Raw genomic sequence first — 19386 nt, forward strand, 5'->3', positions numbered from 1 at the left:
TGTTGTCATCGCTTTGTATAAAAATATACTTGAAGGAAAATTGCAATATATAATCTTACTAATATTATAAATGTGAATGTTTGGATGGATGGATGTTTGTTTGAAGGATCTTGATGAAATTTGGCATAGATGTAGAGCATAGTCTGGAAGAGCACATAGGCTATTTAGTTTTTTTTTTTAATTCCGTGCAGACGGAGTCGCGGGTGACAAATAGTATGGAAATAAATAGAAAATTAAAGGATAAGTTTTAATTAAATATGTTTTTATTACGCTAAAGGTATAAAATACCTGTGCTCCTAATTTTTGGCTCTCTCCATATATTAAGACATCTTCCAAGTACATCATAGGCACCATCACAGTTTTCTTCTTGTCTACATGGAATGGTCGGTCCAATGTATCTGCGGGATCAAACTGTTTCTTCCATGTACCCTGAAATTATATCTTCAATAAGTTCATCCACACATCATGACAGATTCGTAGCAACTGCTACTAGTTTTCATCGAAAACAATTTTTGTGATTTACTTAATGTAGATATTAAGATTTTTTGTACCTTGTATTTTAACTGTCTATAGAAAAACATATATCACCTTAAAATACAGAGCATTAACCAGCACAAGTCGGCTGTCACTGTTCAAGCTTTTACTTGAAATAAGACCTTTTATTTTCTCATTTGTTTTGCTTTTAACCTGAAAAAAAAATCTTTATTATAATAATCCCACAAATATATCTGACCTTAAAAAATACCAATACTCTAACAAGGATCCTTGGCTTATGAGCTATCCAACATGCCAAATAAATTTGTTGCACTATATCTTGATATTATTAACACAGGTGGGCACAGTTAATCGAAAAGTTAACTTCGTTAATCGTTAAAGCGTTAAATTCTCGAAAATTTAACCTAAGTTAAAGTTAATCGTTAAAAGTTAACCATACCAAAATTATACTGCTTTTGGGGCTGAGAGAAATAAGATCTTTTGATTACTTTTGATAATATGCACGAATTGCACACACTTTTGTAAATTGAATTTATAATTTCACACTTATTATGGCGACACTTGTTTCACATACTAATTTCACTATACATTCTATAACACATTAATTCAATCTTTTCACACTTGATTATTTTCATTGCAATTGAATCTGCAGTCAGTTAGTGGCATTTGTATCTCAAGTATCTTTATAATTACATAGTGTAAATTTATGAATACAGTAAAGTGTTTTCGAACCTTCTTTTGATTTTGTCCTGTTGTTCACGTCTTTCCCGGACGCTCTGATGCATCACACTTGCACGCGAACTTCACATATATCCATTATCAACTCGTTCGTTCACCATTCGACTCGCTGTCAGTCGCCCAACATAGCTGAACTTACGAGCGTGGTATGGCGCGTTATTTAAACAAAATGACAGCACGTCTCCAAGTTTCACGGTCATCGGGAAGGGAAGGCCAAGCTGGCCTCTAAGAAGCTTGGTGTCCTAGGGATAGCGAAGCAGTATTTCACGCCAGCCTATCGCTTACAGTTATACAAAGCGCAGGCTCGGCCACATATGGAATACTGCTCGCATCTCTGGGCTGGAGCTCCTAAATACCAGCTTTTTCCTTTTGACCGCGTGCAACGACGTGCCACTCGAATCGTCAATGACCTGGGTCTTACCGATCGGCTTGAATCACTGGCTTTGCGAAGGGATATCAGTTCCCTTTGTTTTTTCTACCACCTTTACCACGGGGAGCGTTCCGAAGAATCGTTTGGAACGGAGACCCTGATTCCGAAGAATTGTTTGTTTGGAGAGAGTCGACAGAGCGCCAAATTTCATCGTTACCATCTCGATGGGTGGCATTCCACAACGACGATGTTGTCACGAAACTTTCTATTTCTACCTCGCACAGCCGCGTTGTGGAATACTCTGTCCTCGGCGGTATTTCCAAACAGTTACGACTTAGGGACCTTCAAAGAAAGAGCGTATATCTTCCTTAAAGGCCGGCAACGCATCTGGGATTCCTCTGGCGTTGCGGATGTCCATGGGCGTCGGATCAAATAACTTTAGGCGGTCCGTTGCTCGTTTGCCCCCTTCTCCTATATAAAAAAAAAGTTTCTAATGTAACGATTATAAATTAACGGAAGTTGAGTTTGACGGAAGTTAACAAAAGCGTTAACACTTTTAAAAGTTAACTTAAAAGTTAATCCATTAAACAAATTGTTAACTTCGTTAGTTAACGAGTAACGGATTAACGAGTTAATGCCCACCTTTGATTATTAATAATAGGCAAATTAAACATAAAGATTAAGTGTGTTTTGTTAATGCAAAAATGTAAATAACGAGTAATCATCCCCAACATGTGAAAAAAACTCGCGACAAAATCACTTTTATTACTAAGAGAATGAACCTACATTCATTTTATTAAATTTACATAGAAAATGTGTCATTTAAAGATAAGACTTTAAATTTTTTAAATACTTATTAATAAAATATTTAGGTAAAGATATTTAGAAAATTAATTAGTGATATGTGTTGAATGTTGAAAACTTTAATATTCATATCACAAAATTAAATTTAAATTATTGAAACAGGATGTAGTAATTCTTTCTATCAATGTAATAATCAATATAAAGTAAAACAGTATCTCGAAATATTAAAAAAATACAGGAGTTTGACATAATATTTATGTAAGAAAAAGTAAAGAATATGCATGCAAATAAATGGTGCACTTAATTTGTTTCTACTTGTCAGTGTTATAAGCTATCATATTTCAAATCCAGAATAAAAATATAGAAATAAGTAACAATTAATATCATTTAAGCCCAGTGTGTCTCGCGCGTTGTTAAATGAACTTTATTAAACGGCAAACTACCCAGCTATAATTTTGTAAAAAAAAAAACGGAAGAATAACACCACCACTAGTTTATTTTGTTAACATATTATTTTTATATACTCCGGTAGTTCATATTTACATAATGTTTTTCTTGTTAAATTAAGACGGGATATACTCATATAGAATGTATTCTACGTGGCTAAATTGTATGCAACTTTAATTATATCAGTGAACTGTGCAGTGCCAATACAAACATTATATGTTTAATGGTACCAAGTATACAATATATAAATGTAAAAATGTAGTAAGTTGAAATTAAATTTTAAAAAAATATGCCTTTTTACTGTATTTTGAAATTCTCAATCATAGGTATATTAGATATATAGTTTCAAATTTTCAATGTTACTTTATGATATTTACACTTATATATAGGATTGAGTTTAAGTATTGTTTCTAATAAATTTTATATATTATAAACATAAATATTTTATATTTACCCATTTATTGATGAGTTTCGCAGCAGCAGCACCATTACTGAAGTCAACCTTTTCAAAGGAGACATCAAACACTTTAACCGCATCTTCTTTTAGTTGTTCATTTAGATCATAATTTCCATCCATTAAGTACACTTTATTAGCTACATTTAATGTCACACCTTTGACCGATCTCAAATTTGATGATACTGCTGAAAATGAGGAACGTACCTGCAATATGAATGTTTGTACTTATGTTATTTAATTAGTGACACCCAGAATATTAAAATGTAATATTATACATACTTTTTTAAATTAATAAATAAAAATGACATGAAGTCAAAGTAAAGAATTATCTACTATCATCCTTAAAATTTATAAGATTGTACTGAAAATGCCATTTTGATTTGATGAATAATTATTAATTAAAAATAATAAAATCAATTAATTTCATAAAATATATTTAGTTACATTCCAAGTCAACAAATAATACTCACAGCATCATCATTGGTAATTCCAAGGGATGTTAACAATTCTTCATGGGCAGGATCTGTTGTGCCCAAAGCAAGAAGAGCTAACACAAATTCAGCTGACAATGGAGAGGAAACCACACTTGTACTTTTGTCAAGTTCCTAAAATAAGAAAACGTTGAAATTAATTATTTATCCTTGTTATATTTGTTATACAAATAATACGTAAAAGAAAACACTAAAAAACTTACATTGCAAAACCTTGCCGAGAATTGCGCGATAGCCGAAGTCACAACTTTTTCACTCATATTGTCAGATGAAGAAAACACAATTAAGTCAGTCAAAATTAGTAGTACAGAAAAATAAAAAAGAGTTTAACAGGGACGTCTGGTCTTCGTTAAACACTCGCCAACAATGCAAATACTTTATGCCGCCTGCACTTTTTATATTTAGGAATGATATCATCGCAATTCAGAAACAATTTACTCACAATTAGTCACCAGAACTTACCAATGTCTAAATGTTATACTCTCGATACGAAATACTGGGCCTGGTTTTCCTTCATAGTTGTAAGTTAAACCCTACAAAAGGTAAAGCTAAATAACGCGTATAAAAATATTGTACTTACCTATAATAATAAACATCCGCATCGAAAAACATATTCTCGTCCCTTTTATTTTCAAAGAAAACGAGAGCGATGACAATACAGTGCAACCTTAATATAACGTACTTCAATATAACGACTTCCTCGATTTAACAAATTCTTCGTAATCCCCTTGAATTGTCCATAAGAGTCAATATAAAATTACATTGCGAACATTCTTTGCGTACAACCTCTTTATAACGAATTTTCAATTATCAATAAAAAGTATTCATACCTCTAATTAACGAATTTTGCCAACCCAAAACCTTTATATAAAGTTTCCACCAAAAATATAACTCTTAATCTTATAATGTGATTCATGACTCGACATGTTTCGACACGCTATTGTTTGTACAGTAATCATTGTTGTTTTGATGGAAAGTAATGTAAACACCTCTGTTCGTCACTATTGTTAAAGATTTAAGTTAAAATGGCTCAGAAACGTAAAAGGTGTTCGTTATCGGTCGCAGAAAAGCGAAACATCATTAATTATGTTGACCAAAATCCCATGACGAAAAAAATAGACATAGCTAATAAGTTCGGGATTCCCGCAAGTACATTGGCTACAATTTTAAAATTTAAAGATAAGTTTTCAGAAGAAAGTGGTTTGAATGTAAACAGTACAAGATTAAAATCATGCGAGTTTAAAGACGTAGAGGAATGTGGGTCTTTTACCTCTTTATAACGAATTTTAGACCAATCTTACCTCAACATAACAAACCTCAGTTCAACGAATTTCTTGATATTACGAATATTTTCTTGTTCCCTCCGATTTGTTATACCGAGGTTGCACTGTATTATGTTTTGGTAGTGGTGCGCGTGATTGTAATCTAACTACTCAAATGTTAACGAACAGATGGAGCTTTTTTTAAAAAGACAACTAAAGTTTGAGATGTCATTTATTCGACTGCTCGCTTAAGACTAACTTAATAATACTAACTTATCTCTATCATGCACTATGCTAGAGACCACCCAGATTATGCCTGCAAGGCACATCGGATGTTTATAAATGTCTTATCTCTCCTGGAATAAGTATTGTGCGCGTAGGCATTTGTTGGGTGGTCCGGGAGTTGCGTCGCATGACTTCTCCCCCCTGAGATTCGAAATTATCAGAATCATCAGTATTCTGAGAATTTCGAAAGTTACAAGTGTAATCTAATTTCTTAAGTCTAATATACCAAATGACCACAATGAAAACAGCTATAATTAAATACAATATGATCGTCCAGACACTGACACTATAGACTCTAATTTTACCAATTTCCACTTCACTTTCACTGACACTTTTTACTGATTTTACTAATAACTGCATGTTCTTCAAGTTCATATCTTCCATCATTATTGGTTTTCGCTGTCGAGTCTTCACGTTACTGATGTGGGGCAGACTTATAACCGGTAGCTTGAGATATTGCATGAGCTCTGTCATTTGGGGATGTACTTTTAAGGTAAATTTGTCAATCTTCACTTCACACGCTTGATCTTCTATAGTTATAACATGTGACCCTTGTACATAACGTTGGAAAATATCGTTGTTGCATTGTTGTTGCAGTAGGGTATTCTGTTTCACAAATATGATCCAACGGTTCGGCTGAATATGATGCAACAGGATGTTGTCGATGACCACAGGTATAAATTCACAGGAACTGAGATTGGTTGCGTACTTCATGATGTCCGTGATGCAACGGTCTTCCAAAATTTGGCTAGTAGAGTCAACATAGCATATGAAGTTGGAGGGTGTTGTAGCTGTACAGGGCTCGGCGAGTGGTTCGGAGTTGAGTCCATTCACTATCATGTAAGGATACTTGGGAAGGATGACGTAAGTATCGTGATCACGGGAAATAGGAGTAGGGTACAATTTATAGTATGTATAGGTCTCTTTCTCTATAAGTGGAATTTCTAATAAAAATGTTAACTGATTTTCTTTACAATATGCTTTTATAGTTATAGTTTGTTCTATTTTAACAAGATTATCTAAACTTACTGAAAATGCAAATCTTGCCGATTTTTCAATATCCTTTAGTACAATTAACAATTTCTCAGAATCGACAATTGATTGATGTAGTGTCTTAAGTTTGCTAAAGGCAATGGCTGTTTCTATTTCACCCAATTTGCTATAGAGGCTCTGAAAATTGTGTAAAATGAGTGAATACGTATGAACAATTATGTTAGTGTTAAAAGCTGTTCTTTCTTGTTCTTTAATATTTTCCAAGTTATTTTGGACGATATTAAAGTTATCATTTAACTGGTTTATATTATTATAAACAGATACAGACCAGTTGTTAAGATTTTCAATAAAATCAGTGACTAAGGTTATTTTGTAGTTAAGAGCGTTTTGTTTAGTTTTAATTTCTCCAATAATCCGATCGTAGCGCCTAGCATCCTCGTGATCTAAATTGCCAGTAATCGTTTTAATGATACTGCCTAATGGGTTAATAAGACCCCTCTTAACTCTAAAACTAGGAACTAACTGCTTATATTTATTTAACGTTACATTCTTAATATACTCTACTTGTATCCTAAAGTTTCTAAATACTACATTTATGTAAGTCTGATTGAAATTTGCTTCTATAAGCGTGTTTAATTCTTTTAGTTTGTTGATGTTTAATGTTAAATCGTCTTGAATGTTATTAAGGTCCAATATTCTTATGAGTGTCCATTTTTCTCTGCTTATTACCGCCTTTCCTTCCTTGACGGGAAATATTCCCGGCACGTTCTTAAGTGACTGCATTTGAAGGCCCTGCAGTAGACTCGCCGCCTTCAGCACGAGCAGGACGATCAGGATGCGCCTGTGAAGGACGTTTAACATCCTTTAATGGAGCTCGTATGTCGCGATTGTTCTTGTTAAGCGTTACCACGTTTCTTTCCACTTCCCCTGTAACTATCGCCTTGTCAAACCTAGGCTTATCCTTACTACGTCTAACATTAGTCCCCTTAAAGAAAACTACGTCATCTATGTCGATTTTGAAATCTGTTTCACCTCCCCTTTTCGCTATTGCTTTTTCTTTAGTTTGTATCATTTTATCTGTAAGATGTTTATATATAAATTTCGTTCGTTTAAGATGATCACGCATTAAAACTTGCATATATTCTTTATCGATGTTTGTTTCAAAGGTGCTTTTGGATTCGGTATGGCCAAATACTACCTCAAAAGGCGTGAATCCTGTTACTGAGTGTATGGAGTGGTTATAAGCCATTACGGCATAGGTCATAACGGATGCTGCGTCTGTTAATTTTTGTTCGTACTTCGCTAATCGGTATATTTCGATCAATGTGGAGTGAAATCGTTCGACTAATCCCATGGAGTTAGGATTGTTCGGTGTTCCTAAATGTAGTTGGATTTTATAAAAGTCCAATAGTTCCTGTATTAGGCGATTGTTGAATTCCGATCCGGAATCTGAACTGATTTTGCGAGGAGTCCCGTAATATGAGAAATATTTGATAAGGGCCCTAACAACCTCAGGTGCTGACTGATTCGAAATCTCAATCGCCTGTCCTAGTTTACTAAATGCATCTATGATAGTTAAGAAACATCTGCCTTCAATTTTAAAAAGGTCTATGAATATTTCTTCGAATGGTTTATTTTGAGTTTGTGTTAGTTGCATCGCGGGTTTTAAAGGTTTACGATCATATTTCATTTTTTGACATGCTTCGCACGCATTAATAACCGCGGCTACTGTTATGTCCATGTTATGCCAGAAATATGTTCGCTTAAGGTGTGTTACCGTCTCTTTAATGCCGCGATGACAATTTTTACCCATATGATACTTTTGGATAATTTGTCTTTGTTCATCTTCGTTTTCAATGTACACTACTCTTTCCGTACATTCGAGGATATTAACAGATCCCTTTTTAAACAGTTTGATGACTACGGCTGTGAATTCTACTCTATGTTGTACGTCTTCGAAGTAAATGAAATATTTTATTTTGTTCCGGATGTATCGTTTGAGAAAATCTGTTATTAGGTCAGGTCTTCCTTTGGGTAAGTGAATTTCTAAGATTTTTTGTTTCTTGTTTGAAATGTCCTTGACTGAAATGTCATTTCTAAGCCATGTGTATACTAAAATCTGATTAGGTTTCGTGTCGATAGCCTCTTTTAGTATCGGTATGCCTATAGAGTCAACGTCACGTGCGGAGTGTACAGTTTCGGAAAGTATGCTTTCCGTTTCCGGAGCGCTAAGAGTATCGCTAGATGGTGTCGCGATCGAAAACGGGGAACGAGCTCTATTTTCTAAGATAGAACTTGCAGAAGAAATCGTTATAGCTTTTTCCGAATCGGACGAAAGAGCTACAGGACTAATTGGTGTCTTCCTCCGCCCTCTCTTTTTGTCAGGTTTAGGTGCTTTCTTAGTGTCACGACGTTTTTGCATTTCCGTTTCGTCGACATTCACAGCGACAGATGAGTTTTCTTCACCGTTGCCTAACGCATTGATTTTAACCCTAGATAAGGCATCAGCATTAGTGTTTTGACGGCCGTTTTTATAAATGACTTCATAGTCATATTCCGCCAATCGGAGGCGCCAGCGAGTTATTTTGCTGTTAGATTCTTCGAATGAATTCAACCACGCCAGTGGCCGATGGTCCGTGTATATCGTGAATTTCTTCCCGTAAAGATACGGGCGGAAATATTTCACTGCCCATACTATAGCCAGTGCTTCCTTTTCTATAATGCTGTAACGCGTTTCAGCGTCGTTCAGCGTCCTAGATGCAAATGCTATTGGTCGATCGCTACCGACAGCTCCCTGCGATAGGACGGCGCCGATAGCGTAATCTGAAGCATCGGTGGTTAGAATAAACGGTTTTTCGAAATCGGGAAACTGTAGTAAGGGCGCATTTGTGAGCAGCTGCTTACATTTTTCAAACGCCTCTACAAACTCCTCTGTGATTGTTACCTTGCTGTTCTTTTTAAGGCAAACTGTCATTGGTCTTGTTAATTTTGCGAAATCTTTCACAAATTTCCTGTAATATCCAATCAGCCCCAGGAAACTCTTGATTTCTGTTTGAGTTTTAGGGAGTGGATACTTAAGGATAGCGTCAATTTTATCAGTATTCGGCTTCAACCCATCCTTTGTAATTGTATGTCCTAGATATAGAACCTCTTTACGGAGGAACTCCGACTTGTCAATTTGAACCTTGAGATTCGTTTCGCGTAACCTATCGAATATTTTTCGTAGTTTTCCCACGTGTTCTTGGAGGCTTGTAGAAAACACAATTATGTCGTCCAAATAAACAAGGCAATGAATTCCTTGAAGTCCGCGCAGAATACTGTCCATTGCCCGCTGGAACGTGGCCGGAGCTGTCTTAAGTCCGAACGGCATTCTTAAGAACTCGAAGTGTCCAGCCTGGGAACTGAACGCAGTTTTCTGGCGGTCCTTTTCATCGATCTCTATCTGATGGTACCCGCTTGCCAAATCTAATGTCGTAAAATAATTAGATTTACCCAATTTGTCAAACAAGTCGGTTATGTTTGGCAACGGATACTTGTCGTCAGTAGTTATCTCGTTCAGCCTTCTATAATCGACGACCATCCTGAATTTCTTCTCGCCCGAGGCGTCGATCTTTTTCGGTACGAGATGCACGGGAGCATTCCATGGTGATACGGATTCCTGAATGATGTTATCTGCGAGTAATTTTTCAACTTGTCTATTTATTTCGTCGTTTACAGGAGGGGGTTGACGATATGGTCGTACGTAAATGGGGTCGTCATTGGTAGTGCGAATTTTATGTTTGACCTTATTGGTAAAAGTCAAGGGCAATTTGTCACAGTAAAAGATATCCCTATATTCGAAACACAATTCACTAATGGCGCGCCTCTCTTCGTCATTCATGTGATCGAGACGTATCCTTTCTAAGTTCGCGATTAGGTGTTCGTCTTTGTCCAAGTCATTTTCGGTAATAACGTCCTTGTCTAAGTCATTAGTTAAATTAACGTCACACTGTACAGGTTCATACGGAGTTACTTGTGTAATATTATTTATTTTAAGAGTGACCGGTGTCTCCAAGATATTCTGAATAACCGTGTACGTCTGTCCATTGACACAGTTGACAAGAGCAGCTGGCATTCGGATTCCGTCTGAAAACTCTCTATAATCTATAATGCCAGTGCCACTGTATAAATCTACGGGCAATTGCACGCGTGTTTCAGATCGCGGTTCGAGTCTAATGTTAATTAGTGGGTTATATATAAATGGAATTTCCGTGTCGCGTGTTCTAAGAACTTGATGTTTCATATCTATATTTGCATCGAGTTGCGCTAGTAAGTCTGAACCAATTAGGCCGTCATAGTCCTTGTCCACGCTATACACGTAAAATGTGTGAGCATCCGCACTTTGAAATGTCGGTGGCAGGGGTATGTGTATGGCCTCGTCGTGAAGACTTTTACCATGAGTACTGATAACTTCGAATGGCATTGCGATTTTATTTTGTTCGTAGAATTCTTCGGCTTTATGTGGACTGATGAACGAACGCGAACTACCAGTGTCTATCATGAATCTCGCTTCTAATTCGGGTAAATAAATGTACGGCAATTTTGCAAAATTAGCACAATTTAAATTTATTATTTCATGGCTGTGTCCGAGGCTAACATTTGAAAATTTGGCTCGTCCATTAGGGGTTGATCGTGGTGAAATTCAGTCACATTCATCGCGTTGACCTGAGTGGGGTCATTGTCATAGTTATCGTAGTCGCAGTAGGTGTTATAAGCATTATAGTCATAACCGTTAGGGTCAGCTTCCGTATATACTTCGATCTCATTATTGAATGTTTTATTTGGTCGGGACGCTGGTAAAGCTGTGCGCATAGTTACATCGGAATCAAACGGTTTCGGTGGCGGCTGTACGCCGAATTTGAACTGATTTTGATATGATTGGTTAAAGGCCGGTCTTTGTTGCGGTGCCTGACTGAAATTCGGTCGGTAACCTTGGGGTGCCTGACTGAAATTCGGTCGGTAACCTTGGGGTGCCTGATTGAAATTCGGCCGGTAACCCTGAGGTCCTTGATTAGGTATACCGAAACGGAAGTTTTGGGTAGGCGGTCTAAATCCGCCTAGGGTCTGACCTTGAGGTGGATTCCCAAATTTAAATTGTTGTACTGAATTCAACCCTTGTGGATGACTGGGCATTCTAAATTGATTCGGGCTGCCGAATCTGAATCCTCCATTATTGTTTGATGGTAAAAATGGTTTGAGACCGAACTTTTCTACGTACGGATTTTGTGAAGATGTTAACTGTGGTTTGCTTACATTCGATCTGAACATTTTATTCCTAGCATTGTACTGGAACTGGAAGTTAACCTCCTCCAATACTGTAGACAGCGCATTTTCAAGTGTTGAACTGCCCTTGAGTCTGACAATACGTATGAGGTCCTCGGGCAAATTATAGAGAAAAACGTTCAGCGCTAAATTGTCGTAGATCGTAATTTTACTTTTCTTAACATGCAGGTCTGAGATGGTATTGACTTTCGCAATTAAAGTACTTTTAACCTGTTGAATTCGGTTACAAAAATCGAGATACGATTCGTTATTGTTAATTTTTAATGTCTCGAGTTCAATTGCAATGCACTCTTCTGACCGTGGATCGCCAAAATATTGTATTAATACAGTTTTTAACTCGGCCCATGATTCTATATCTTGTCGTTCGCTCAGTAATTGAGCGGCTTTACCTACTAATTTACTCGACACTACATGAAACATATATAAATTTTGTGCCTGGCTGTTTTCCGATTTATAACAATTTAATACGTATTCGCACTTTTTAATGTACAAATTTAAGAGTTTTTCGTCCCCATCAAATTTTGGTATGACCTTAGACATCTCCATGGGAACGGCCACAATTCCCCTGCTTTCCCTGCTTTCAGTCATTTTACTTTATTTTCAAGGTTACACAATTCAATTAACAATCAACTAATTACACAATTCAAATTAAAAATTTAAATTACTAACTTTATTCTAATGTCTCTATAATACTTATTTTATAAATTACTTTACTATTGCCGTCGTATAAACGCCAATTTTTGTGCGTCTATATCGAAAATCAGTTAACAATTAGGTGAAGTTCGACCTAAAGTTATATTTATACACACAAAAAGAATGGAAAAGATGTGGAAAAAGGAGATAGTGAAGTAGACTACTCACAAGCCACACATCCTCCGTTGAGTCTGCTTACTGCGATGTCCGAATCTGTTCGCCGTTGGTTAGAGTTATTTCTTTGGTTCGTTGGATACCCGTTTGCTACCAGCACTCACGACAAGGCCAATTTTGGGGCCTCGAGATATACGCAAAGCACGGCAGCAGGATGACGAGTATCCTACCGGCTGCGCCACTCAAATGTTAACGAACAGATGGAGCTTTTTTTAAAAAGACAACTAAAGTTTGAGATGTCATTTATTCGACTGCTCGCTTAAGACTAACTTAATAATACTAACTTATCTCTATCATGCACTATGCTAGAGACCACCCAGATTATGCCTGCAAGGCACATCGGATGTTTATAAATGTCTTATCTCTCCTGGAATAAGTATTGTGCGCGTAGGCATTTGTTGGGTGGTCCGGGAGTTGCGTCGCATGACTAACTCTCTTTTTTGTTTATTTACCTTTTTTTGTTTTTATTGTATACTCAGATAAAGAATTCTCTAGATATGACACGCGCGTGCACCCGTAAGGGACAGATAGAGAGTACTATAGACTAAACTAGGAGTGATCGATACAAATACAAATCGTATACAGATACGGAATCTAGATATTGGTACAATATTCAAAAATCGCTTACTGACTCGTTCGAAATCTATGTATTACAATATCCGATATTTTCATTTCATTTTAGATTCAACGAATACTCGCTCAGTCGATTTACCACTACGCGATACGATACGCGTCGGTCGCATGCGAGTGACAGACCGCGTGAGACACAAATATTACACTAGTTAGAGCAGTATAGCAATACACAATATCAGATTTTTGAACGGATTTCATATCACTGTTACGAATAAGTCATTTTAATTCTTAACCCAATGTCAATAAAGCTTAGTTTCAAATAAATATTAATCATGGTATCGATATCCATAATTTGTTTAGATTTTGTTTATTTACGCTTGAACTCGAGCGCATTGTTTTAGCAATATTAAATATTCATTATTTAATTGTGTCGGAATAGTTGCCGAAGAAAGTTTCCTTCGCGTTATAAAATTAAGAAAGTTTTTTTTTTGTTTTGGACGTTATGCATTGCATTGTGTTAATTGACCTGAACCTTTAAAGTAATTAGTAAAGTAGTAACTTCTAAGAATACGCTATTCGCAATTAGCTCTCCAAAATGATAAATACAGAAATGACCCCTACCTATCCTACTTAGATATATACAATACCGAATTATATTGAAATCTATGATATCGTCGTATCCTATCTAAAATAAAATCCGTGTATTAGATTCATGAATCTACGATGGATGCGCGAACGTCAAATATCTAGATATTAAAATACATAGTTTCGAAATCTGATATTTAAAATCGATATCCGATTCAGATACGATATCCAGAAAAAGCGATACGATCCATGCCTAGACTAAACCTATATATAAGTGAAAGGATTGGGGTTACCAGTTATTTGTTTTGTCCCGAAAATGAATACTTACGATATAATTTAATATATACCAATTTATATATTCCCAATTAAATTGTAATTAATAAATGTAATAAATATAAAAAACAATGCGTAATTTTTGTTTATGTGACCAAGATTAGGTAAACAGATTTTTTGGTACTACTTAGTCAGGTCATAAATTCTGTCACATGTTTAATATAAAATAATTGAAACAAGTTTATTCATTATGTGACCATTTATATACCAAAATGAACTTAACAAAACATAGATTCTTATGACACTAAAGTTTATTCAAAATGACCTCCGTGATTTTAAATACAGGCCTTCAATCTGCGCGGCCAGTCGTCTATCGTAGCGCGAATGAGGTCCATGTCAATATCGGCGGCTTCCTTAATCAAGGATGTCTTGAGTGACTCCAAATTGGGATGAGGCTTTGAGCACGCCTTTTCCTCCAAGTGTTGCCATATCTTGTAATCTAACGGATTCAAATCTGGACTGGAGGAGGGCCAGTCTTCGTGCCGGATGAAGTCTATTTCACGCGCCGCCAGCCAGTCTTCTGTTCTCTTCGCTCATGAGCTGGCGCCGAATCTTGTTGGAATACCCAGTGTCTGTTATTGAACATGGTATGAGAAACAGGTTCCACAACGTTCGTCAGGACTGTATTTTGATACACAACTGCATTCGTTTTTACACCTTTCTCACAAAAATGTACCTCTGTTTAGCCCCAATAAGAAACTCCCAACTATACCATGAGCGAGGATGGAAAATGACCTCGTTGGACACGCGGAATACAGTTGCTCGCTTCTTCACTACTGTGTGCGTGCACCTTATCATTTTGTTTGTTGTGAAAGGGGGCTAGAAGGAAAAAATTCTTACGAAAAGTTGTCACGACACTTTTAACGTCTACTTCACCATGGCAACGACGTGACAATATATAACGAAAATTCATAAAAATAAAATGTACTTCTTGTGAAGACTTAAGTTTTTTATTCATAGAATAAACATTGGTTCCTTCACTAATTTATCGAAAGGAACTTCGTTCCATCCGGGTGTCCCTTGACACCTCTCAAGTTTTTTTTTTTTCATCCGAAAAAATAATTTCCCTATATTTTTTTCCCGCGTACCGCTTCAACAAAGCGCGGCATCTCTTCAGTCTTAGGTCCATTAGAGGAGCATTCAAACGATGTCCTGTTTTTCTTCGATATGCACGAAGCCCTAAGTCGTCATAAAAAGCTACAAAAAACATACCAATATTATAGTCATATAATTTTAAATTACTCTGTATATCATTACAGTGAACACTACATGTAAAACTACTTAATATTTAACTATTTTGATAGTAATTTCTAAGAAATAAAATTTACATGGGACAAATTAAAAAGCATACTCTTTAAAATCAACGGGATAAGAAAGTATCAAATATTTAAAAAAACACAGCATATACCAGAATTAAAAACTCCTCCTTTTGAAATCTGTTAAAAATAGTATAAAAAATGTGAATTGTTTCATTTATGGACATTATACATACTATAATTTATTTCCCCTAAATTCAGGGTAATTTTTTATTTTCCCGTGCTCTGCATTGGGAGTGCATCGTTGATTATTGCCGGTGCACGTCCCATGCGAGTCGTTCTGTATATCCGCAGTCAGTCCCCTATTTAGGATTTAGGATGTACATGTTGGTCCTTCGAGCCGGATAGTTGTAGTAGCCGAGTAGTTCTTTACAATCTTTGTAATAACTAATATTTTAAAATACGTGTAAATTTGATTATTATTTTTCGAACATTATGCGCCCAAACGCAGATGTCATTTGTGTCAAATAAAATACTGTAGATTTGGGAAACAAGCGGCTATATTAAACTTCTTTTCAAATTGGTTGGTTATTACCCGTAAAAATAATACCAACCTTTTATTGTTAAAAATTACCCTTAATTTAGGGGAAATAAAGTATAGTATGTATAATGTGAATGTAAAAATTGACAAATATTTATAATCATTGATTTATCGATAGTTCATCAACTATATATGGCGCGTTTTCGACCGGAGGCACCGGTTGACCTGAAGTGATGCTGTGACCGCGCGCTCTCCGCCCTCTATCTCGAAAACGGTTCACCGTATAAAATTTTTTTTAAAACAAAATTTGTAGAGAATTTTGTATTCTACAACATTGATAAGAAATACAAATAGCAAAAAACCCATAGGAAATGAGATATTTCCAAAAAAAGCGCAAAAAATCGATTTTTGTGACCTTGAAATTTAATAGTTGCTTACACCCTACCATATGTAGGTTTTGAAACAACTATTAGGGTGTCAATATACAAGTATTTACAGACTTACAGCTGGGTATCTCGAATTCCGAGGTGAACTTACTATAGTGACTGGACTATATACAGGCTGATGTAAATAATAAGTGAAAAAACAATTAGGTTATTATTTGTGTGCTCGGAGCAAATATGGTCAGTAATATTTGGGCATCGCAAATGTAAAATTTGTATTTAAACGATGGGATCGAACACTTGAACACAAAAGTAGAATTGCAGTGAGCGACGAAACACTAGCGAAAGTCAAGCCTGCTTTACTCTAATCAATTTAATATGTGTCCATTAGATTCGCATACAGATTTTCAAATCGAAGTTGACGAGTACACATTTTTAAACACATGCTTGAAGTGTACGAACGAGAAACGAACATAACAAAAAGATCACAATAATTGCGGCACCAAACTGGACGCGAGTCGGAGCACCACTGCATCGCATAAGCAGCTGTAGAAAATGCGTTCTGTTCCGCATATTCAAAAGACTTATATATACTAAGACTTAGACTTATACTATACTATACTTACAGCTAAATTAATGAAAGCTAATTAATATGCTTTATAATCGCGATAACGTCCGTCACTTAAATACAAGGCGTACTGTGATTTTGTAAGTCTTTGATTCGATTTGGTCTAGCTATTATGATATACAATTTATTTTTATTTCAGAATAAAATAATATTTTCATAATTTCTACATACTACATATTATACTTACGGCATCAAGTCAAACATTCCTACGAGCTGATAGATTAAAAAAAAACCTAGTTTACAAATTATTAAAAGTAAAAATTAGTCTAATTATCTAATTTTAATTTATGAATAGAACTATAATATATTAGTCACGGTATACGTTGAAACTATTCAAAATACTTGGCAGACTTCTTTGAATTGTTAATCATTTACATTTACTTACATCTAGGTAATTAGAAAAATTTATTTCAATGCTCAGTTATTTCTCCTTTGTAAGTACCAGCAATTATTGTTGTAGCTTTTGATACCATAATTAAAATAAGAAAGGGACAATTTGCTACGAATTCTGTCCCAACAGCAGCAGTCATCCTCAATACGAGAACCACTGGGGAAATTATATCTGTTTAGTGTGTATTGTTCCAAAGTCAACAGAGGACTTGTAATGGTTGGATGAATGGATGTTTGTTTGAAGGTATCTCCAGAATGGCTCAACGAATCTTAATGAAATTTGGCATAGATGTAAAACATAGTCTCCTAATTAGTTTTTTTTATTCCATGTGAATGGAATCGCGGCCGACAGTGATATTTAATAACTGTCATTCAACTCTCTGTAAATGGTACTTCCCCAACAACTTTGACAAGGAAATGTCAAACACGCATCCCCTCACCCCCCCATTGATGTCATCAGCATCCAACATCTACTCATACTATATTAAAGTTTATGTTAAGGAAGAAAAAAGTAAATGCAAGACTTATAAAATTAAATATTTATTGAATAATAATACACAAATAAATAAATAAAAAATCTTATAAATGCAAAAGCTAAGCTCACACTGTCTTCTTACTATAAGTACACTTTCTGGTTTCGATGAATAGTTAATAAAAATCTGCTTAGATATTGATATAACAAATATTAAATAATATAAATGCAAATTCAATTTTAATTCTTTCAAGTTTAATTTAATCGAATTTTTAGTAATTTGCAGTAATCGTATTTATAATTCTAGACAATATAAATGAAAAAATGCAATCTGTGATTGTAAAATTTGTAGATATGTTTTGTAAGGATCGTTACAATATTATGTTTAAGAAATATCGGAGCTCTACATTATTCAAAGTTAACATGAATAAATCTCTAAACAGCACGAGTTAATAAAATGAAATATTCTTGTACATATTTTTTTATAAAAATATTAATAAAAATTGCATTCCCTTCTATATGTGTTGTTTCTTAAATTTAAATTACGTTTGTCATGTCGCATAAATTTTGTTCAAAAAAGTACTCACAAATAAAAAAAATGTAACAATGAGATTTCCGATTTGATTATGACACGACAAAATTCATAAAATGGCAAGCGTGTGTTTTTAGCCGACTTCAAAAAGAAGGAGGTTCGAATCAATCAATTCGACTGTTTTTTTTTATGTGTTACCGCGAAACTCCGACCCTGGTGGTCCGATTTTGATAAAAAATAGTTTAATCGAGAGGAAGTGCTTGCAGATGGGTCCCATTTTTTTTTTTAATAGCTAGAAGACTAGTAGATTTTGAATTTAGCTTCAAAATTTGTTGCGAAAATTAGGGACAATTTTGCTTTCAGCGCTTACGTAGGCTAAACTATAGGATGTACATTAAAATAATGTATGGACGAATTGTAGCTCTTTAAATGTCCTAAATAAAAGTCCGCAATAGCATGTATCTATCTTTTTTATTTTTCTCACAATAACCATTTTTTTCTTCAGAAACATCAATTAAATTCATTCCCTATTTCCGACGCTATAATTCGAGTTCAGTATTAATCCTTATGTAAATAAATATGTTCATTATCAAGATAATTTAATGTAGATTATATTTGCCCTTGAAACTATATCATTCTGTCTAATATTTTAGGAGATATCGTAAGAATAAAATTACGCGGAAACGAAAAATGCTATATGAAAAGCACAATTTTGCTTTCTGGGCTTACGAAGGTCATACTATATGACCTACATAAAAATGATGTATGGAGTAATTATAGATCCTTTAATTTTCTTAATAAAAGTCCTTGGTGGCATATATCTATCATCTATGGATGTCTCACAATAACCATGTTATTGTGAACAAAAGTCGATTAAAATGCACACGAAAAACAGCGTCGTAAGTTTATGGCGCTATTATATTCGATATGAATCCTTATCTAAATAAATATATTTTAAGGCTAGAGTATTAAATGCAGATTACATTAGCCTTTCAAACTATGTAATTCTGATCAATAGTTTAGAAGATATCAAATGATTAAAAACTACGCGCATACGAAAAATGCTAGTGCGGCGCGAGGCTGGACAAAATTAAAGGCACGCTACGATGTATTAGTTCGTTAATTTTCAATTTGTATACCGATTTTGTTAATTATTTCTTTG

The 19386-nt window shown here is 35.1% G+C and overlaps 2 protein-coding genes across 5 annotated transcripts in view; both read right to left on the reverse strand.

The window, feature by feature from the left end:
- Positions 1-13029, reverse strand: part of LOC123720934 (serine protease inhibitor 3/4-like) — a 39354-nt gene extending 26325 nt beyond the window's left edge. Inside the window, exons 1-6 of one of the 4 annotated variants that reach the window (XM_045686289.1) lie at positions 12984-13029; positions 4006-4335; positions 3782-3916; positions 3309-3515; positions 589-687; positions 289-429 (exon numbers count right to left, since the gene is read on the reverse strand). In XM_045686289.1, the coding sequence (XP_045542245.1) occupies positions 289-429; positions 589-687; positions 3309-3515; positions 3782-3916; positions 4006-4062 (639 nt within the window). In that variant the 5' untranslated portion in view covers positions 4063-4335; positions 12984-13029. Of the gene's footprint in view, positions 1-288; positions 430-588; positions 688-3308; positions 3516-3781; positions 3917-4005; positions 4336-4632; positions 5224-12983 lie in introns of those variants that run through there. The other 3 variants (XM_045686293.1, XM_045686287.1, XM_045686294.1) reach the window with 3 other exon arrangements.
- On the reverse strand, positions 5360-12539 carry LOC123723490. Its single transcript, XM_045686282.1, has 2 exons — positions 12526-12539; positions 5360-7183 (listed from the first exon to the last, which is right to left on the reverse strand). Exons 1-2 carry the CDS (start codon positions 12534-12536, stop codon positions 5401-5403), a joined length of 1794 nt encoding a protein of 597 aa, XP_045542238.1. The 5' UTR covers positions 12537-12539; the 3' UTR covers positions 5360-5400.
- Positions 13030-19386: the final 6357 nt, after the last annotated feature.

Source organism: Papilio machaon, chromosome 3 (assembly GCF_912999745.1).
Source record: "Papilio machaon chromosome 3, ilPapMach1.1, whole genome shotgun sequence".
NCBI lineage: Eukaryota > Metazoa > Arthropoda > Insecta > Lepidoptera > Papilionidae > Papilio > Papilio machaon.